Source organism: Diabrotica virgifera, chromosome 6, assembly GCF_917563875.1.
Source record: "Diabrotica virgifera virgifera chromosome 6, PGI_DIABVI_V3a".
In the NCBI taxonomy this organism is placed as follows: Eukaryota; Metazoa; Arthropoda; class Insecta; order Coleoptera; family Chrysomelidae; genus Diabrotica; species Diabrotica virgifera.
In genome coordinates this window covers 246,317,653-246,341,109 of record NC_065448.1, presented here as the reverse complement: position 1 = coordinate 246,341,109, position 23,457 = coordinate 246,317,653, and the positions used below count along the sequence as shown (strand labels likewise).

The window sequence follows — 23,457 nt, the reverse complement described above, 5'->3', positions numbered from 1 at the left end:
ACGTCATGTCATGTGACAAAACTAATCTGACAAAAAAAACAAAAATTTGAAGTGTGATCAAGAAACTTAAATTTATTATTTTATGGGGGGCAAATATTCTAGAGAAAAAAATGTGATAAAGCTAACGTTTTACAAGGAGGAGTTGCAAGAATTAGAAGAATCATTTAATTTATTTGATGAAAATAAAGATATCAATAAAAGAGCTTGGACATTTAATGAAACGAATTGACATGCCAATGTCAAAGTAAGGTACCACACGAATTAAATAACTAAACCTAGTCTAAATTTTTAAAACTTATTTTTCCCAAAAATCGTAATTCCTGCCTTATTTTCCTTATTTAATTCTTTTCGATTATTTTTTCTTTTATTTGTCACCGAAACAGTTTTGGACAATTTTATCAGCAAATCAAATCAAAACTCATCTTAGATTCGATCTTGTGGGCAATAATACCAGATACTCTTTTAGACAATGTATTCGCGGTGTGCAAGTACTTGGAGGGGATACGAGAAACGATCATGCGCGAATAGCGGAGAAATATTGCAACTTTCTTAAATTATAATTCAATTGCGTTCGCGGATACAGTTGACAAATATACAAGGTATATTTACTTTTAATTAATATTAATAACTAAGTAATTATTAAATTATACTAGGTAAATATACCTTGTATATTTATCTATTAACGATATTATTTATATCATTTTAAAGTACGCATGCGATTTTTGAAAATTTATCCAATTTTCTGACAATTTCAGGTACCCGCGAACGCAACTATTAAGGCTATGTTTACATAATTCGCAAATATTTTACGTGTATCCCTACTTTTTCTGTCTTTACACGGCAAATTACGTGAAGTAAAATTCACACTGGTGTGGATATGTAAACATTACTAGAATGTCATTCTACTTGAAAATGTCATAATTAATTTAAAGAGATGGCTTTTGAATGTTCTTGGATAACTGTTATTTTTATAATTGCAAATTATTAATGCAGTTAATAAATGTGATAATTTTTTCACTAACTATGTTTTCAGTGATTGTAATAATTTATTTGTACAACAAAAACTAATAATCAATCGAGAAAAGAGGAAAAGTGTTAAAGTGATTTTTTAATAGTATGTTGTTATTTTGGAACGCTTACAATTTTGACCATCTCTAACAACAAAATACTTGGATCACAGGATATATCTGATGTATTCTCTGCTTGGATCTTCCACAAATAATACACAATAAATAACTTTTGTTCACATCTTAAATCAATTATTTATCAAATACACTATATATCAATAATATTTATAGCCTAATAAAATAAAAAAAAAGTCAATATGTAAATTCGTACAGGTTAAAACAAATTTTATATCAAAGTTTAGGTGGGTACAAAAGATATTTTCAAGAAAGTATCCAAATCATACAAGGGGATCATTATTTAAATAATTAAAAAGGGGTCATTTTTGCAAAAAAATTACTTTTTTAACTGTTGAGGTCATTCAATTACCAACGAAGGTCTATAGGATTTTTTTCTGCAAAGTTGAAGAGTAAATATTTCTCATAAGACTTACTAAATTAAATTTGACCCCCTATCTATTTAAATAATTATATATAAAACTTTAAAAACAAATTTGCAAAAAATTATTTTTAGCGTTTTAAATAAGCAATATAAAATATCTTATTTTACAGACTAAGTTTCGCTATGTTACCAGTGTCAAGCAAAAAAATTGGTCGAAAAATATTTAATAGTTTTTGAGATATTGAATTTGTTTATTAAATGTTACTATATTTTCAATTGCAAAAACGCGGTTGTTGCCAAAGAAATATTCATCTGCTTAAGATTTTAATATTTTTATTTGTATGTATATTTTCGATAAATGTATTGATAAATTCAAATTTCAGTTAAACTGCCCTAAAATGGCATTTGAAAATTATTCAAATTTGTTTATAATTTGTTTTTTTAATAACGTCGCGGGGATTAAGTATTTTGAAATGCCGTTTCGATCATTGGATTCTGGGATTTTTTACTAATTAAGAAAATTTTTTTGTCGTTTCTTCTTCTTCTTTTTCTTCTTGGAGTTATATTACTACGGGCCCTTTTAGGTTTAATTTTATTAAGAATGTCGAATCTCTGAGTTGTAGATTCTAGACCTAAAAATATTAAGATTTAACTAAAATCTTTTAAATAAAATGTGGCTACTTACTGAGTTACAGGGTGTTTTATTTAAAAATTTAAAAATTATTGTTACCAAGTACTTTAAAACAATTTGACGTATCCTTGTCATACTTGGCAGAAAGTGTGGCTATTATACACCCTATTAAACTGTGATTAATAAACGTTTCTAGCTAGTGCCAGAGACGTACGACAGGGGATAGTGAATGATTGACCCTTCCCAAATTCTACGCCACTGAGTGAATTACTATTGTAGCGAAATTTTTCGATTCTCCAATACTTTGTATGTAAATAACTTTATTGGTATTGATAAAGTCATCAGTTTGAGAGATATTGGAAGTTTAAAATGAATGAATGAATGAATCAAAATAACTATGCCGTTTCAATTTTAACGTCCAATATCTCGAAAACTAATGACTTAATCATTACCAGTAAAGAGTATATTATTTACATAGAAAGTATTGGAGAATCGAAAAATTTCGCTAAAATAGTAATTCCCTCAGTGGCGTAGAATTTGGGAAGGGTCAACCATTAACTGACCCCTGTCGTACGCCTCTGGTGGTAGCTAGAAACTTTTATTTATCACAATTTAGTAGACTGTATAGTACCCACACTTTCTGTAAAGTATGATAAGGATACGTCAAATAGTTTGAAAGTACTTGGTGAAAATAATTTTTAAATTTTTAAATAAAACACCCTGTACCTCAGTAAGTAGCCACATTTTATTTAAGTGATTTTAGACCAATCTTGATATTTTTAGGTCTGGAATCTACAACTTAGAGATTCGACATTCTTAATGAAACTTAACCCAAAAAGGGCCCGTAGTAATAGAATGCCAAGAAAAAAAAAAGAAGAGGAAAAAAAGACAAAAAAATTTGTTAATTAGTGAAAAATTCCCAGGAACCCATTTATCGAAACGGCATTTTAAAATATTTAATCATCGCGACGTTATTAAAACAACAAATTATAAACAAATTTGAATTATTTTCAAATGCAATTTTAGGGGGCAGTTTAATTGAAATTTAAATTTGTCAATACATTTATCGAAAATATACATAAAAATAAAAAGAATAAGATTTAATACAGGTGAATTTTTTTTTGGCAACAACCGCGTTTTTGCAATTGAAAATATAGTAACATTTAATAAACTAATTCAATATCTCAAAAAATATTAAATATTTTTCGACCATTTTTTTGCTTAATACTGATAACATAGCATAACTTATCCTGTAAAATAAGATATCTTATAGTGCTTATTTAAAACGCTAAAAATAATTTTTTGCAAATTTGTTTCTAAAGACTTATGTATAATTATTTAAATAAATAGGAGGTCAAATTTAATTTAGTAAGACTTATGTGAAAGATTTACCCTTCAACTTTACAGAAAACAATCCTATAGACCTTCATTAGTAATTGAATAAACTCAGCAGTTAAAAAAGTAATTTTTTTGCAAACATTACCCCTTTTTAATTATTTAAACAATGATCCCCTTGTATGATTTGGATACTTTCTTGAAAATATCTTTTGTACCCACCTAAACTTTGATATAAAATTTGTTTCAACCTGTACGAATTTACATTTTGATTTACATGTAGTGTAATTTTATTTTACTAGACTATTAATCAATTTCTCAAAATATTCCCGATGCAATGTCAAATATTTAAAATTGTCACTGATTGTCAGTGTCTGACTGACAATATATGCTGACAATATTATATTCGGTTGAGTGCATTGTAAGACAAAGACAGATTTGGAAAATATTACCACGGCATTGTGTTCATTTTTTTCAAATCCTGAAAAAACCAATAAATATTTTTGAAAAATTTAAACGCAGAATGAAAGACTAAATTATTACCGAGGGCCGAAAGTCCCTTAGAATAAATAAAAAGTTTATTTTGAATGAGATATTTGAAATTAAAATCACACTAAATTTTCTCTTAGTTTTTTCACCCCTGTAACTTATTAAAATAAACATTATAGAAGTTCTCAGCGACTTTCGGCCCTCGCTAATAACGTAATCTTTCATTCTGCGTTTAAATTTTTCAAAAATACTTATTAGTTTTCTCAGGATTCGAACAAAATGAATCCCCATTTGAATAGCATCGCAGCCGAAAATACGTACCGATCCTCTTAAGTGCGTTCGCGGGTGCCTGTCGGCGACTAGTCGGCGACAAATTAGCAGCAAAACGCATGTGCACTTTAAAATGATATAATTAATATCGTTAATAGATAAATATACGAGGTATATTTACCTAGTATAATTTAAAAATTAGTTATTAATATTAATTAAAAGTAAATATACCTTGTGTAATTTTAGCTAAACTTAACTTATAAATTAATCAATTCCCAACTTTGAATTAAAAAAATTAAGAAGATAAAGATATAAAAAGATATTAGACCTCCAAACGATAATAGTTTTAACCCTTATGTTATAATATTGCCTTTCCTGTAGGGACTGTCTGGCCCTATAAGAAGATGTTCCTACTTATATTTAAAAAAAATTGAGGCTTTAGCATATCGACCGTTAAGTACCAATACCTCCTATCTACATTTTTTTCAAAAATAAGTTTATCGCGCCATCTAACTGCAAAGCTTGTTACGCATCTTCTAACAAAATATCCTAACTGTATCTATTCTCAAAGTATTTAAAATAACATCATGGAAATATATCCTACCTTAATCAGCGTTTTTTATGCCGGAAATACCTTCTAACTGAATAGCAGAAATACCTTCTATCTACTCATTTGTGGTTGTTGTTTGTTAGTTGTACCGCCTATCAACAGTTTCCCGGTATTATTCGTTTTTTGTATCTTATTTAGTTCTTCTGCCGTACAATATTGTATTTACGTGTGTGTCTGGTGTTATCAAAAGGTAAGGAGTGTTTTACAACTAAAATTAACAGCCTAAGTAAGACTTTGTACAAAAAATAAATACCTAACCTCAATTTAACTCATGTTTTTGTGTGTTAAAGTTCTTATAAATTAATTTTAAGTTAAGATGATAGTTACATATTCAAGGCTTATAATACAGTTATAGTTAAAAATGTACACACAACCACCAAAGGGAGTTTTAGTAAATTGAAATGTAGATAGCAGATCTTTCCACAAAAATAATTAAAATTACTTAAGGTGTTCGTAGTACATAGGCGGCGCAAAAAACGGGCATATCGGATATTTTGTCATAATGAAAAGCTGTTTAAGAACAGAAAAATGCAGCTATTAATATTAAAGTACGTTTTAACTAACATTGGAAACAAAACATTTTGCTTTTATATGATAAATTATAATAAAGATTATTTTCGATCCCCTAATAGTTATATTTACGTAACAAGCAATGTTTAAAGCATTGAATTTTCAAGTAAAATCTCAAAGTAGTACCTAAATGCAAATTTTTTTACAGATGAATATCAATCAAGATCGACGTAGGAAAACACGGGCAGCTGAAATATTAGGATTGGCTTTGAAACTTGATGAAAACATTCCTTATGGCTGCACAAGTGAGTCTACTACTAGCGTTATTATTTCTGAAGGTTTAGAGCCCACAAGATCACAATCTAAAAATCTGAGCCAAGACGAACACTGTGTAAACTTAATTCATGAAACTACGACATTGATCCACAGTGTACTGTTACCAGATGGAAGTTCCTACATTCCGGAGACAAATGAAAATATTACTCCTCCTATTAGTACAAGCCAACAAGTTGGTAGTCTTGCCTTGTCTGACAATCAAGAAAGTAATCGTTCCTATCAAAATGTGTTTTCCTCCAACAATTTAGAAGACTCCCACTTCCAACAGTTAAACGAGGAACTTCATACTGAAAATGTAATTACAGAGAGAGCATCGACTCCAAGTACATCTTCAGCTCACGATTTTTCACCCAGTGAAAGTTCCTATAACCCAGAGTCTGATTCATCGGAGACTGAGAGCGAAGATAGGGTGTCTGAAGAAAATAGTGTGCCGGATTCTGAGCTGGTGCCAAGACAGGTTTATTTCGGAGAAATCAATGAAGAACGAAAAAGAAAAATTAAACCAGATAGTAAGACTTGGAAAAAAAATCGTAACAAAGAGTTAAGAATGCTTGGCAAAGATTACTTAGGTTATACAAATCCGAAAGAGGGAAAAATGTTACACAATACTCCCCGAAGCGCTCGCAAACTGGGTGAAGCATGCAAGTCTAAAAAATGTACAACAAGTAAAGTCAGGAATTGTGAAAAACTGACCGTGGAGATGCGACAAGATATATTTAATAATTTTTGGACAAACTTAAATTGGGAACAAAGGAAGATTTATATAAATGGATTAGTCTCCCGACAAACTACTGCTAGAAAAACTGTAGGGTGTGAGACAAGACGGGAAGGTACTTTCCAGTATTTTTTGCCTACAGCTGAGGGTAATTTGCGAGTTTGCAAGACATCCTTTTTAAATACATTTTCCCTAGGTTCTTTTACTGTACAATCTTGGGTCAAGAAGTCAGTTCATAAAACACTTCCATGTAATGAAGTCACCAATAGCAATCGAAAACGAGTTGTGCCAAGAGGAACGGCGACAAGAATCCAGATGCTACGTGAATTTTTTAAAAATATCCCAACACTTCCTTCTCATTATAATAGAAAAAATTCGAGAAAATTATTCATCGAGCCATATTACCGAAATAAAACAGAACTCTATAATTCCTATAAAATATGGTGCTCAAATAATAACGAAGAGAGTGCAAGCAGACATACTTTTGACAAGATATTTAAAGATTCAAATCTTTCTATTTATACCTTAAAAAAGGATATGTGTGACATCTGTGTCAGTTATAAAGAAGGAAATATTTCAGACGAAAAATATAAAGATCATATTCAACGTAAATCAAGAGCAAGAGCCGAGAAAGAACATGACAAGGAAAAAGCACAAGCTGGTGAATTTAATCTTCTTACAATGGATCTTGAAGCTGTCAAAGTGTGTCCTTATCTGACTGCAAGTGCCCTCTACTTCAAAACGAAGTTAAGTTGTCACAACTATACGGTCTACAATTTGGTCACTCATCATGCAACATGCTATTGGTTTGACGAAACTGCCAGTGACTTGACAGCAAGCACATTTGTTAACTTCCTTTTAGATTACTTGTCACAACACTGTCTCGCCAACAGGTTACCTATAGTAATATTTTCAGATGGCTGCACATACCAAAATCGGAATAACATTTTGTCTAACGCATTATCTGCCTTTTCTGTAAAATATCAGATAGTTATAACCCAAAAGTTTTTAGAACCGGGTCACACTCAAATGGAGTGTGACTCGGTCCACAGCGCTATCGAGACTAAATTGAAGCATCGTGAGATTCATCTTCCGAGCGATTATGCTTCTGCTACTAAGGAAGCAAGAAGTAAGCCATTTCCGTATGAAGTGAAATTGGTTGACTATCAATTTTTTAAAAATTACGCAAATGAGGACACATGGCGATACACTTCCATTAGGCCAGGTCGTAAAGTAGGAGATCCTGTTGTAACAGATCTGAGGGCTTTACTGTATACCATAGATGGAAAAATACAATATAAACTAAACTTTGATGATGAGTGGAGTGAGTTGCCCATAAGACCTAAAATTATTCCTGAACCGATTTATACTCCCTTGCATGACAAAGTGCTACCTATTAGTTCTACGAAGTACTCTCATTTACAACAATTGAAAACTGTGTTACCGCAAGACTGTCATACATTCTATGACTCACTATCTCAGAAGTCTTAATGTGTTGATATCATTAATAATAATAATAATAAAGTTTTTTGAGTTTAATTCATTTTTTAATTACATTTAAGACCTCCTATCTTCCATTAAACACATATATTTCAAGTAACAGAGAAAAACAATACCTCCTAACTGACAAACTGTCTTTTTCAAAAGCTCTTTCAAAATCAAATATGTGAGGTACGATAATCTTATACATAAAAAAGTAGAAAGTCCATATATTAAATTATTCTGATTGGCAGAGCAAAATTAAATAAGTTTTTTGCTTCTCCTGTAAAATTTACTTGTCGTTAGATAGAAGGTATTGGTACTTAACGGTCGATATATATTTGGAAATATTCGATTGCCCAGAGCAAGACAAGAGTATTTCCCTGGTGTAAGCTGGGCGAATTATCCCGAGGGATATAACCCAATAAAGGAAGAAGAAGAAGAAGATCTATTAACGGTATTATTTATATTATGTGAGGTTAGAAATGGTCGGCGACAATTTGTCCACTGTACCCGCGAACGCAACTATTGTCAATTGAAATTGTCATATTGACGTATATTTCATACCTACTGTCATTGAAGAACTAATTTTATTTGCTATAGTCGGTTCGCTAAACTCAGACACAACTGGCTAGTGATTTTATTAAATAATTTTGCCAATTTGCTAAAATTGGCAAAAAAAATAATTACTAAATAGTTAATAATTACTAAATAGTTCGTAATTTTGCCAATATTGGCAAAATTGGCCAAAAACAAAAAAATTACCTACTAAAATCACTAGCCAGTTTTGTCTGAGTTTAGTGAACCGACTATACATACAATTGTTTACCTTTTAATAACATAACCTGAATCTTATTTTTTCTTCTTATTATTTTTTTGGACTATGGCCTTGACAATTATCCAGTAACCACTAAGGGTAGTAATTATCCACTAATATAATTGGCCAATATAATTAAAAGTGCGAAAAATGTTGCTGAACGTAGAAACCAGGTGTCGCTTTGCCGAACTTGCACGGTCCCATAATATTTGTATGTCTTTATTTTTGTTAGACAAGAGCTTCAGGCTGTGTTTGATGAAGTAGACCTTGACAAGAATGGTGAGATCGATCTTGGAGAGTTTCTAATAATGATGAAAAAATACGAATTTAATATGGCTAAAGAAGATGAAATGAGACGCATGTTTAATGTATTTGATGTCAGAGGTCAAGGTTTGTGAAATTGTTTAATTTATGTTTCTCCTTCTTCTTCTTTTTCTTTTATACAGGATGTTAGTAAATAAGTATGAAAAATTTTAAGGGCTAATTCTACATGAAAAATTAATACCAGTTTGCTCCATAAACATATGTCCGCAAATGCTTAGTTTCGGAGATACGGGGTGTTGAAATTTTTATTTCAAACTGCCAATTTATTTATTGCTCCAAGACCAGTTGAGCTATGAAAAGGAAATTTGGTGAGTTTTAGGAGGTAGTTATTACGAATTTTTTGACATACAATTTAGAATTTTGTATTCATCATTGGCGCGCCTACGGGCAATGGTCTGAATTATTTTAAAGAAAAAAATAGTACGGCACTGAGATATTTCGAACTAGAAATTATTTTTAAATTCCACGTCTAATTTATGATAAAAAACCTCTCTTGCCTTTTTTTCATATGATGCACCGTTTTTATGCAGAAAAATAAAACATCTAGCGCGTATTTTTCATTTCTTAATACATCATCAAGAACTATCCAATATAATAATACTAAACTAGAACAATAACAGAAAATATTACTAATAAGATTTCAACTAGGTGCAAAGCTGCAAGAAATGTTTAAAATGATCTCCTTTACAGATAACAGAAAAATTTTATATTCATCATCGGCGCGCATACTGGCAATGGTCTGAATTTTTTGAAGAAAAAAATAGTACGCCACTGAGATATGTCAAACTAAAAATCATTTTTGAATTCCTCGTTCAATTTACGATAAAAATCTTTCTTTCCTTTTTTTCATACGAGGCGCCGCTTTTATACAAAAAAATAAAACATCTTAACGCTTACCAAGTATTTGAGGTAGTTTCCATATGCATAGAAACTAAGTTCAAATACTTTGTAAACGTTAAGATGTTTAATTTTTTTGCATAAAAACGACGCCGCATATGAAAAAAAGGCAAGAAAGATTTTTTGTCATCAATTGAACGAGGAATTCAAAAATGATTTTTAGTTTGACATATCTCAGTGGCGTACTATTTTTTTCTTAAAAAAATTCAGACCATTACCTGTACGCGCGCCAATGATGAATATAAAATTCTTCTGTTACCCGTAAAGGAGATCATTTCAAACATTTCTTGCAGCTTTGCACCTATTTGAAATGGTATTAGTAATATTTTCTGTTATTGTTCTAGTTTAATATTATTATATTGGATAGTTCTTGATGATGTATTAAGAAATGAAAAATATGCGCCAAGATGTTTTATTTTTCTGCATAAAAACGGTGCATCATATGAAAAAAAGGCAAGAGAGGTTTTTTATCATAAATTAGACGTAAAATTTAAAAATAATTTCTAATTCGAAATATCTCAGTGGCGTACTATTTTTTTCTTTAAAATAATTCAGACCATTGCCCGTAGGCGCGCCAATGATGAATACAAAATTCTTAATTGTATGTCATAAAATTTGTAATAACTGTCTCGTAAAACTCACTAAATTTCATTTTCATAGCTCAACTGGTCTTAGAGCAATAAATAAATTGGCAGTTTGTAGCAGATGGATTTCTACTACAATGTTTTATAAAAAATATCCATTAATTTTAATCCTATCCCAAGAAAAATATTTATTTTTCTAATATATTTTGTGAGTTAATATATCATTAAAAATTCTAAGCCGTCCCTGCTTATGAGTAATACTGTTTGTTTCGCAACATAGTAAAATCATAGGAAATTTCCTGTTTACTTGTATAAACATTTATTGTTCTGGAAGGATCCGTTGAAAAATCCCAGTATATTTCCCTTAAGTTTTGAGCGCTAAAAACCCTATGATATTATTGGTCAGAATTTTGAAAAATCGTTGAGTTCTCTCCGCCGATTGGTCAAATGTCAAACCGAAAGAATGATCGGCTTGAAGCGTAGGAGAATTTTGGGAAGAGAAGGTACGCGGTACGTACGCCGCTGAAAATAAAGGCAGTTCTGAAAGCATGTTTGAAGTATAAGCATCTTTTTGTGTAGAACTCAACAGACTCACAAAGAAACGCACTTTGCCGGCTTTAAAATGGTTTTCTTTTTATGGTAAAAGAAGTGAAGGACTGGCAGTTTGTCCAGTAAATGTCAAGGAATATTATTACAATAGTTTCACAACATTTACATGGATATATTCTTGTGAAACACTATTATTGTTATGCAGTTTGATTTGCCGGTAAAAAAGAAGTGCGTGGTTCCTGGTTCCTGTTTTTATGATGTTATGGTAACATTCCTGTATTGAAGTATCCCGATTATATTTGATTTGGTATCAATTTTATCCAGTGTCCTGTGGTTCAAAATTGAATGTCTCCCCTCCCAGCCCCGCTTAGAATGGAAAATTTTGGATAAGTGTTTGAACGTGTGACATGGATTTTTGTTTTAAGTTTTAGAATAGAAGAAAATGTAATGGCATAGAAGCCAATAAAGGTAAATGATAGCCCAGTATAACCCCAACGAGGAATCTAAGATGAATGTTCCCCCAGTTGGTTTCCAGTATAATAATAATATCGTATGGCATTTTTGCCGGGGAGATCCTTTCGGATAGTTCCAGCGCCAATTACATATTTAACCCTGTTTCAAGTAACTAGTGTCGATGTACACTAACCCAGGGGGACCGACGGCTTAACGTACTCTCCGAGGCACGGTGAGACGGCTCGTGTCATTATTGGAAATGAAAATGGTTTGTCTTTGGCAGGGATCGAACCCACGTCTACTGGCGTATGAGGCCAGCGTTTATGCCGTTACCCACGGCCGCTCTGGTTTCCAGTAAGTACTCGATATGAGAATTTGAGGATTTTTTCAAACGGCGTCCCAATTTGTTTAAATACTAGGAAAGTCCTCAAGTCTGTGTAAGTATCCTTTGCTTATTTGGTTATTAGTTAGTCTTCTTTAAACCCTCCTACCCCTCCCAACGAATCTACGACCCGCCACCGCACAAAAAATGAGCTGTCGTTCGCATGAAAGTTTGCGTGTCTGTTCCTTCTACTAGCCCCATTTCGACCCCCCAGTATCTTAGTAGATAGTCTTTCCTTGTCCCCATATGAGCAGACATTTAAAATGCTTCAAGTTTGAAATAAAAATTTCAACACCCCGTATCTCCGAAACTAAGCATTTACGGACATATGTTTATAGAGCAAACTGGCATTAATTTTTCATGTAGAATTAGTCATTAAAATTTTCCATACTTATTTACTAACACCCTGTATAGGCAGTACTACCTGTTTTTCTTCAACGGTGGCTTTCAGTCTGTCCCTAAATTGCCATTCCGACTTTTCATTGGGCGTCCTATACTTCTTCTGCCTAACGGTGGCTTGTTCCTGGCTATTCTTACTATATCCTTGATTCAGACATCCTGCTTATGTGTTGATTCTACTCTTCTTTTCTGTTCTTTACCCAAGTAAAAATCCTCACTTCTTACCCTGTCCTGTAGTTTTTTTCTAGCAATCCTTCTTTACGATCTTCATTTCGTCGGTCTCCAGATGTCTTTGTGTTTTGCTTGTATCTGGTCTTGTTTGGGCCGTGTCAGTCATAACTGATCTAATAACTGACTTATACAGGGTGAGTCAGATAACTAATCTAATAGGGCCTATTAGAAATATCTCGAGAACTAATGGCAACAGAATCATGAAATTTGGAATACAGGGGTTTTGAAGGATGATCTATTAAATGAAATTATTTTCATCTCTATGCAACTTCCGGTTATACCGGAAGTTGCTTATAACTTCGTTTTTTAAATGAGACACCCCGTATATTTTTACATTTTTGGATTCTTTTCGATGTCTTCTTTCTTAAAATATGGGATTTTGTAATATTTTGTAATATTATACAGGGTATTTTAAAAGATATTTACGTTTTTTTATTAATTTCGTAGCAATATTTACACCCTGTAGAATTGTAGTAGTTTGACAACTAACTCTACTTACGTTCAAATGATTTTTAATGTAGTCTACTATTGTTAAGAATCATTAGCATACCTATATTTTCAATTTTAGTATACAGGGTTGGTCGAAACTCGGAAGGAGTATTTTCTGAGTTTTCTTAAATGGAACACCCTGTATTTTAGTATTGTAATGAAATGATATTTTATGGTACTTTTTTATTTCTTAAGCACTCCCTATACCTAACTGCTTTAATTTGTGCTTAATTGTTAATCGCACCAACAATCTTATCTACGTAGGTATTTTGATAGCTAAACCATTATTGGTAATTTTAAGAATCGGTCTGGATTAATATGTATTTATTTCTGAAAAATTATTTATAATTGAATATTTTCACGGCCAACCTAATAAAATTTTACGTATTTTTTGTTGCAATTAATGTTTAGTTTGCATCACCAATAATTCACAAATTAAAGCAGTTAGGTATAGGGAATACTTATAAAATAAAAAAGTACTATGAAATATCATGTCATTACAATACTAAAATACAGGGTGTTCTATTTAAGAAAACTCAGAAAATATTCATTCCGAGTTTCGACCAACCCTGTATAGTAAAATTTCACAATAACAGACTATGTTAAAAATCACTTGAAGATAAGCAGAGTTTTTAGTGTCAAACTATTACAATTCTACAGGGTGTGAATGTTGCTACGAAATTAATAAAAAAACGTAAATATCTTTTAAAATACCCTGTATAATATTACAAAATCTCATATTTTAAGAAAGAAGATATTGAGGAGAATCCAAAAATGTAAAAATATATAGGGTGTCCCATTTAAAAAAACGAAGTTATAAGCAACTTCCGGCATAACCGGAAGTTGCAAAGAGATGAAAATATTTTCATTTAATAGACCATCCTTCAAAACCCCTTTGTGCCAATTTTCATGATTCTGTTGCCTTTAGTTCTCGAGATATTTCTAATAGGCCAGTTATCTGCCTCACCCTATATATTCGGGCCTTTGTTTCCTCTCTTAGGTGTTTGTTTTTCCAAATTGTGTCGTTTAGACAGCCGGTCGTTCTACTGGCTTTAATAATTTGGTCTATTACCTCTTGTTCGATATTGTTAAATATATTTTGGTATTTGAAAGTCATTACTTGTTGTATAATGTAATTGTCTAACTCCATTTTGCATCTTTTTGGTTCTTTGGCTATTACTAAGCTTTTTGTTTTTTGGGCCGATATTTTCATGTTCATTTCTTTTGCGTTAATGTTGAATTCGTGCAGTAATCTTTGTAGGTCGTCTTCGCACTAACACGATGTCATCAGCGTAATATTTTTATCTCTCTATCGCCCATTTTGTACCCTCTTTTTTTCTTTACTTGTTTTATTATTGCATCCAACATTATGTTAAACAGTAGAGGGCTTAGTGAATCTCCTTGCCTGATTCATGTATTTGCTTGCTAATTTATGTATAAAGTAAATATAATTCTAATGGTGTCATTGTCAATTTTTATTTACTAGTAAAATTGTTTTTCCTCTGACACTTGTTGTAGATCTGTCGATCTCCAGCTATCTCTCCATCTTTTTGGTGGTCTCGTCGGTGGACGCTTTTTAGCTGGTTTTCCTTCTAGCGCAATTGCTGTTAAGGGGACCTGCCAGTTTATTTGCTTTTTGTACTTGATTTCTTACTTCTTTGTTCAGTAGATGGACAGTGTAATTCCAAGGTATTTTATTTCCATTATTTGTTCAATGCTGATCCCATCAATTTCGATTTTAAATCTGATTAGTTATTTACTGACTACTATTGATTAAGTTTTCTGAGATGAAATTGTCATATTGTTTTTTTTTTTAATCTATTAGCTTACTTATTTACACAGTAGTTAGACAACAATAATCATAATTTTAGGTCAAATAACAGCAGCTGATCTTAAGGAGGCATTAAGCAAGGTAGGAGAACCTGCAACAGATGCAGAAGTTGAGGAAATGATGGTCGAAGCTGGAGTAGAACCAGATGGATATATTAGTTTTTATCATTTTAAAGAATTATGCGAAAGGCTTGGCTTAGTCGAATAATAGCTAAATTGAAAAAAAAAATAAATAAATTTGAAAACTTAAGAACTGTTTTGTGTTTAAAATATAAAAAAATACTTAGAGAAATGAACAACACTTTTAATTAAACATAATATTGTAGATGAACTGAAAAGTCTCAGGTACAGAATCCACCATTATAATAAAAATTAAAATGGTAAATAGTTATTTAAATCTGAAACTTTCCTTGTTGGAAATTCTTTCTGATGCGTCCTTAATCTGCGACTTTTACAATTTATAAGACAGCAGTCGACGAATGTAGAAAACAAAAAGGACTCTACAATATGCAGTCACATTCCGTTTTCGTTCGTCTAGGAAAAGGACAGAAAGATACTTGCTAGTACTCAAATCTGAGTGAAGATAGAAAAGTAAAAGAAGGTTTTGGCTGGCTTTCGATTCAGAGGGATGCACTATCCCGGGACAGTTATTTCTACCTAACAGGATTCCTCAGCAGAGCTAGAGTGCACACCTCTGAAGCGAAAACGAGCCAAGCCCATATATTTAGGTGAAATTTCAAAGATCATTTGAAATCCACATTGGGACCCAATTCAGCGACATCTCTTAAATGAACTGAAAAGTCCAGAACAGATACAGATACAGAATCCACCATTATAATAAAAATTAAAATGGTAAATATCTATTTAAATCTGAATTTTTTCTTGTTGGAAATTCTTTCTGGCACATCCTTAATCTGCGATTCTTACAATTTATAATACAGCAGACGGCGAATATAAAAAACAAAAAAGGACTATACTATACAGGGTGAGGCAAATAAAGGGCCTATTAGAAATATCTCGAGAAATAAAGGCAACAGAATCATGAAAATTGGAATAAAGGGGTTTTGAAGGATGATCTATTAAATAAAAATATTTTCATCTCTTTGCAACTTCCGGTTATACCGGAAGTTGCTTATAACTTCGTTTTTTTAAATGGGACACCCTGTATATTTTTACATTTTTGGATTCTCTTTGATGTCTTCTTTCGTAAAATATGAGATTTTGTAATATTATACAGGGTATTTTAAAAGATATTTACGTTTTTTTATTAATTTCGTAGCAAAATTAACACCCTGTAGAATTGTAGTAGTTTGACATCTAAAACTCTACTTACGTTCAAATGATTTCTAATATACTCTACTATTATTAAGAATCATTAGTATAGCTAAATTTTTAATATTAATATACAGGGTTGGTCAAAACTCGGAATGAGTATTTTCTGAGTTTTCTTAAATGGAACACCCTGTATTTTAGTATTGTAGTGAAATGATATTTTATGGTACTTTTTTATTTCTTAAGCATTCCCTATACCTAACTGCTTTAGTTTGTGCTTAATTGTTAATCGCACCAACAATCTTAACTACGTAGATATTTTGGTAGCTAAACCATTATTGGTAATTTTAAGGACCAGTCTGGATTAATATGTATTTATTTCTGAAAAATTATTTGGGATTGAGTATTTTCACGGCCAACCTTATAAAATTTTACGTATTTTTTGTTGCAATTAATATTTAGATTGAATCACCAACAACTCACAAATTGAAGCAGTTAGGTATAGGGAATGCTTAAGAAATAAAAAAGTACTATAAAATATCATTTCACTACAATACAAAAATACATGGTGTTCCATTTAAGAAAACTCAGAAAATACTCATTCCAAGTTTCGAACAACCCTGTATACTAAAATTAAAAATTTAGCTATACTAATGATTCTTAACAATAGTAGAGTATATTAAAAATCATTTGAACGTAAGTAGAGTTTTAGATGTCAAACTACTACAATTCTACAGGGTGTGAATATTGCTACAAAATTATTAAAAAAGCGTAATTATCTTTTAAAATACCCTGTATAATATTACAAAACCTCATATTTTAAGAAAGAAGACATCGAAGAGAATCCAAAAATGTAAAAATATACAGGGTGTCCCATTAAAAAAACGAAGTTATAAGCAACTTCCGGTATAACCGGAAGTTGCAAAGAGATAAAAATATTTTAATTTAATAGATCATCCTTCAAAACCCCTTTATTACAATTTTCATGATTCTGTTGCCTTTAGTTCTCGAGATATGTCTAATAGGCCAGTTATCTGCCTCACCGTATATACAAAGAACTCCTAAATGTTGTAAAAAAACAGAAGAACGAGCTATCTAGGACATATTATATGTATTTACAGAGGAGAAAGATACAACTTTTTACGACTCATAATGGGAGGGAAAGTGGAAGGAAGAACAGGTCCAGGAAGAGGAAAATGCTCCTGGCTGAAGAATACAAGAGACTGGACAGGCATGGACACACATTCGATACTAAGAACAGCTCAAGATAGAGAGCAAGTTGCTGTAGTTATAGCCAACTTTTAGTAATGGAGAAGGCACCCTAAAAAGAAGAACAAGTATTTTGAATATTTTTGACGTTTGTTTTTTTTTAAATATATTTTCAGATTCTACACTTAATCTTAATTCATCGTAACATCTCAATTTTAATTAAATAATGTTAAATTATTGTCAAAAAATATTTCATAACTATTAGGTCTGGACCCCGCGTACCAAAAAAAAGTTGATTAATAGCAAGCTGAAAATTTGTTAATAGCTTAAAGGTGTCTAGTCGGGCAAACTTTGATATATTGGAACACTGGAACAGGGGAAGTTTTAATTGTGGAACAGGTTAAAAATTTGGAAGGTTAGACTGCGAAAACGATAGATGTATTTTGTCCGACAGAACTTCCAATTGATTTGTTACCCTTTAATTATACTCTCATGCAAAAATCAGACTGCTATTACCTACCAACATGATTTCTGTCATTTGATATGTTCTTCGTGTTCCACTCATTAAAATGCCCAGTTGGTGATACACACCAGTCTGATTTTTGCATGAGAGTTTAATGAAAGGGCAACAAATCAATTGGAAGTTCTGTCCGACAAAATACATCTGACGTTTTCATAGTCTGACGTTCCAAATTTTTAACCTGTTCCACCATTAAAACTTCCCCCTTTCCAGTGTTCCCATATATAGATTTTCACGATATTCGATAAAAATATCGATATATATATATTGATATCATATCGAAAACCAATACGATACCGATAGAATACATACCTTAGCAATATTAATGTCGATACGATACTCATTATCTGAAATCAGTACGATACTCTTATATTGTCGATACGCTTGCCTCGATATTATTGAAAATATCGATATTGAAAAAAAAATAGACACCACAGTTGTTTGATTATATTTTGTGGAATAGGTACTTAGATCATAATTATTTGTTACATAAAAGTATAAGTGATCTGCAACCCAAGCAGCAGCTGTTATAATATTTAAGAAATATTACTTGAGTAAAAAGTTACTTGAGTGCATGAACTTGAAATTCTTGAGAGTGAGTAAATGTCTGTTACGATTACATTGTTTATATCTTGTGGTATTTGTGGCAATATTATGGAAGTAAGTGATGATGACTCAAAAATAATTTTTAACAAATACTGAATTGCGATTTATTCCGAATCTCCGGGGATTTCTCTATATTTTCAAAAGTAATTTTTAATCAATACATATTTAGTAAGTATTTGTCTACTGTCAAAGAAGCATTCAGCCATATTCAATCTTTATAAGAATATACATATAAATTATACGCAATATTCGTAATATTTTTAGAATAATTTCCATTTGAAAAGCATGCAAAAGTGGGCATAAAGGGCCTACACAGCTCAGATGTATAATCCTTTTTATGTCGATTTTTTATCGAGTATTGTATCGATATCGTATCGAAATCAATATCAATACGATATTTTTATAAGAAAGTATTGCCGATATCGATACTCGATACGATACTTCATTGGCGTAACCAATACAATACTCAATACTTAAAAAGCATCGATATTGTATCGTATTGTGAAGCTCGTCCCATATATCAAAGTCTGTCCGACTAGACACCGTTAAGCTATTAACAAATTTTCAGCTTGCTATTAATCAACTTTTTTTTTCTTATGCGGGATCCAGACCTATATTAGTCGATTTATATATTTCATTTTAGGCACTTATTTTGGCAAATGTAAACTCGGCATAATGGTATTCAATAAATGAAGCGTATCACATTTACTCAAAGATTAATTAGCTAATCAAATATGCGTACATCATTTAATAGATTGCAGCTGTATTCAAAGAGATACTGGGGTAATCCATTTGGGAGCAACTAGCCGATAGTAGCGCGACTTGTCATGATATACTTACTATCTATTAGTGATTTATTATGATTTCGATGTGCCTTGACCGCTCCACGTTGATTACGTAGCAATGTTGGATTCGAGCATTTATTTCTTTCCATGATTACCTCCACTTCCCGATTTACTTTAATCAATTCTCTTTTTATAGGACAGGGCGTGTAGAGAATAATTACAGAATGTTCAAATTAAGATTACTACCAAGATATAAAAGTTTGTAATATACAGGTGCACTTTGAAAAAATCCATCCAGGCAACTACAATGACATTTTTTGCTTTTTTTGCAATATGAAAAATGGAAAACAACTGTATTCAACAAAATATACGTAACTGGAAAAATACCCCAAAGCTGGTTAAAGTCGACCTTCGTAACTTTACCCAAAAATGTAAATGCCAAAACATGTGAAGCCTACAGAACACTAATGAGCCACTCAGTAAAAACTTTCTGAAAGTGATACACGGCAGAATATATAAAAAACGCTATATATGAAATACGCTTCTACGTAACGCTCCAGTCCAAGAACAGTCGGTGGAGGGACCAAAAAAATGGGCTACCACAGGGAAGTGTCCTCGCGCCGATTCTATACAACATATAAACCAACGACCAACCCATACACCAACAAACAAGGCAATTTATTTACGCTGATGATACAGCGGTGGCAGCTCAGGGAAGAACCTTCAATGAAGTCGAAGTGAAACTGACAGATGCCCTGGGAGACTTAGCTCTATACTATGATAAAAACCATCTGAAACCCAATCCCACAAAAACACAGGTATGTGCTTTCCACCTGAGAAACAAGCATGCCCGAAGGTCGCTGGAGGTGGAATGGCGTGGTCAGATGCTGGAACACAACAAGACGCCAAAATACCTTGGCGTCCGTCTGGATAGAACTCTGTCTTACCGATACCACTGTCAAGATGTCAAGAAGAAAGTAAGTGCCAGAAATAATATCATCCGCAAGCTAACTAATACAAAATGGGGAGCACAACCACACACTCTCCGCACTTCTGCCTTGGCATTATGTTTTTCGGCCGCGGAGTTTGGAGCACCAGTATGGGCAAACTCTACTCACGCAAAGAACGTCGACGTGGCTCTAAATGAAACGGTCCGTATAATATCGGGTTGCCTGAAACCGACACCTATCGAAGAGGTATACCCCATTGCTGGAATTGCTCCACCACCTATCAGGAGGAAGGTCACGTCAGAGTAGAACGGAAAAAGCAGGAGACGGACCGAAGACACCCCTTATATGACCACCAAACTCAGCCAAGCAGACTAAGATCTCGGAAAAGCTTCCTGAAAACATCAAGATCCATCCCCGAAGCGCCAGAGACGCGCCGAATACACCTATGGCAAGCGTCAGCTACCGCGACACATTTTCCTCCCTCGGAGGAAATGGCTGCTGGACACAATTTACCGTATCCGACTTGGAAAGCGCTAAACAGACTAAGAACCGGCGTTTCACGTTGTGCTAGTAACCTGAAAAAATGGGGATACCAGGAGGACGATACCTGCGACTGTGGCGCGGTTCAGACCAGCCGGCATCTACTATCATGCACAGAGATGAGAGAGACCTGCACAGAACAAGACTTAATTATAGCAAGTGACAGGGCCATCTATGTGGCCAACCATTGGAAATACAGAATTTAAAGTTGTTGGTGTTCCGGACACGGAAAGTAAGAAAGTATATAAAAAATGCGAAGAACAGATATCAAGTACGCAGTTTGGATTCTGCGATGCCTTAGGCGCCCGAGAGGCTCTATTCGCTGTCCAAGTGCTTATGCAAAGATGCAGGGATGTTGACTATGACGTGGTTATTTGTTTTATCGACTACAAAAAGGCGTTTGATAGAGTAAAACCTGATAAACTCATACATCTTGAAAGAAGCGGGAGTAGATGCTAGAGACTTTAGAATCATATATAATTTGTATTATAACCAAACTGCCAATATTAAAGTGGATGACCAATTGACAGAGGCAGTCTCCATAGATAGAGGAGTGAGGCAAGGATGCATCCTGTCCCCGGTGCTGTTTAATATATACTCTGAATGTATCTTCGAGCAAGCGCTGGGAGAACTACAGGAAGGCGTATTAGTCAACGGAGTGCGTCTGAACAACATTAGATATGCCGACGACGCTGTAGTTTTTGCAGACAGTCTAGATGGTTTGCAAAGAATAATGTCGCGCATATCAGATATAAGTAGAGAACACGGACTTGATCTCAATACGAAAAAAAAAAATCCTGGTAGTCAGTAAGCGCGAAATATTAACTACACAGATTTTGGTTAACCAACAACTAATTGACAGGGTCGACAGCTACACATACCTTGGTACCAACATAAACAGCCAGTGAGACCACTCAAGTGAAATAAAACAACGCATAGGAAAAGCGAGATCAGCGTTCATAATGATGAAGTCTCTTTTCAGAAGCCACGATTTACCTCTTGCTACCAAAATCTCTATCATCAGATGCTATGTATTTTCTACATTATTATACGGAGTAGAGGCCTGGACACTTTTCGAGGCTTCTTTGAGAAAACTCGAGGCATTCGAGTTGTGGTGTTATAAGCGCATTTTGAGAATTTCGTGGGTGGATCGTGTGACTAATGTTGAGGTTCTACGTAGAATAGGCAAGGAATGCGAGATTATTAACACAATCAAAGAGCGCAAACTAGAATATCTTGACCATGTTATGAGGAATGATCATACATATTATGGCTTGTTGCAACTCATTATTCAGCGCATGGTATTTGGAAAGAGAGGACCTGGGAGAAGAAGAATATCTTGGCTTCAAAACCTGAGAAAGTGGTTTAATACATCGACAACCGGACTATTCAGAATAGCAGCAAGCAAAGTTAGGATAGCCATGCTGATCGCCAACATCCGGAACGGATAGGCACCTTAAGAAGAAGAAGCAATATGAAATATTTGCGCACATATTTGTCCACAGGTGGATATTTTTTTGATCAAAAGTGAAACTGTTGCTTGGTGTAAACAAATATTTTATAACGATTATTATTCTTTTTGTTCTTGACTGGCTTTACAACTCGGAGTGAGCTTTCCAATCCACTTTTTACCGCATCCAATCCTGCATAAATCGGCTTAAACATCATCCCTACATCCTTTTCTGGGACGGCCTACTGATCTTCTATCATCTGGTCTCTCAAAAACACTGTCTTCCGCTTATCTTATCACATGGCCTACTCATCTTATCCGGTTAGCTTTCTGACGATGTTTTCAGTACCATAGAGAGTCACTAATCCAGCATTGCGGTACCTTTTCCACTCTAATATTAATTGATTCCTTTGAGAGCCAAATATCATTCTGAGAACCTTCCTTTCAAATACCAGCAGCTTATTTATTTTCCGCCGATGTCCATGTTTTGCTTCCAAATCTAACAACTGGACTAATAATTGACTTATAGTCGTAATTTAGATTGTCTTTTTAGCAGCTTAGATCTTAATAATGATGATAAGGAGTATAATGCTCTATTCCCTACAGCCATCCTTGCTGGGACCTCTTTTTCTATGTGGTTGTCATCTGTCATTACCTCCTCCAGATATTTAAACTCTTTTACTACTTCGAAGTTGTGGTCATTAATATTTATGTTGTGCCTAACCCTTAGTCTTGGATTTTTGGGTACTAGACTGTATTTGGCCTTTTTTTCATTTATTAGAAGACCCAGACTACCTGTTTAATCCTCGAATTATAAAAACATTTCCCTTACGCCTCTTCTACAATGAGGGACTGCATCTAGAGCATCAGCAAAGGCCAACAATAGTTTTGGTCCATCATTCGCAAATCCCCCAGTCATATGTCAGTTCAAGTGATATTTTATTTATTGCATATTTTATCTTCTTTATTTTTTGTTTATGTTCTTTATCTTTAGTTTTTCTTTTCCTTTTTTGCTTCTTTCCTATTCTTTCTTTTCTCTTCCTTCTCTCTTCTCTAATTCTATCTCTGCTTTCTCTTTTCATCTCCTTTTACTCTAGTTTTTTCCTTGTATGTTATAGCATGTTTTGTATCGTTTTAGGACAGTCAGTGGGGAAGGACCTTCTACATTCGACCTACACAGACTGCCCCATCTAAATGTCAGAATGGTTGTGTGGACGAGTAAGTGTGTAGAGATGAAAATAAGAAATGTTTTGAGTTAAATGACAGAAAGTACGAATCGGTGGATGAGA

At 33.2% G+C, this 23,457-nt stretch overlaps 1 protein-coding gene across 2 annotated transcripts; it reads left to right on the top strand.

Moving 5' to 3' along the window:
• Positions 1-32: 32 nt before the first annotated feature.
• On the top strand, positions 33-15,089 carry LOC126887487 (calmodulin-like). Of its 2 annotated transcripts, none has more exons than XM_050655055.1 (3): positions 33-244; positions 8,931-9,088; positions 14,878-15,089. In XM_050655055.1, the coding sequence occupies exons 1-3, from the start codon at positions 177-179 to the stop codon at positions 15,042-15,044; spliced, it is 393 nt and encodes a 130-aa protein (XP_050511012.1). In that variant the 5' UTR covers positions 33-176; the 3' UTR covers positions 15,045-15,089. The 2 variants fall into 2 exon arrangements, with proteins under 2 accessions (XP_050511012.1, XP_050511014.1); XM_050655057.1 differs by having other exon boundaries at positions 39-249.
• Positions 15,090-23,457: the final 8,368 nt, after the last annotated feature.

What these genes read in the sequence shown, in the direction of transcription:
- LOC126887487 (XM_050655055.1), top strand. Translation starts at nt 177, where the DNA reads ATGAAAATAAAGATATCAATAAAAGAGCTTGGACATTTAATGAAACGA. An exon ending in ATTGACATGCCAATGTCAAA is followed by an intron (nt 245 to 8,930) that starts GTAAGGTACCAC and finishes TATTTTTGTTAG; the next exon opens with ACAAGAGCTTCAGGCTGTGT. An exon ending in ATTTGATGTCAGAGGTCAAG is followed by an intron (nt 9,089 to 14,877) that starts GTTTGTGAAATT and finishes TCATAATTTTAG; the next exon opens with GTCAAATAACAGCAGCTGAT.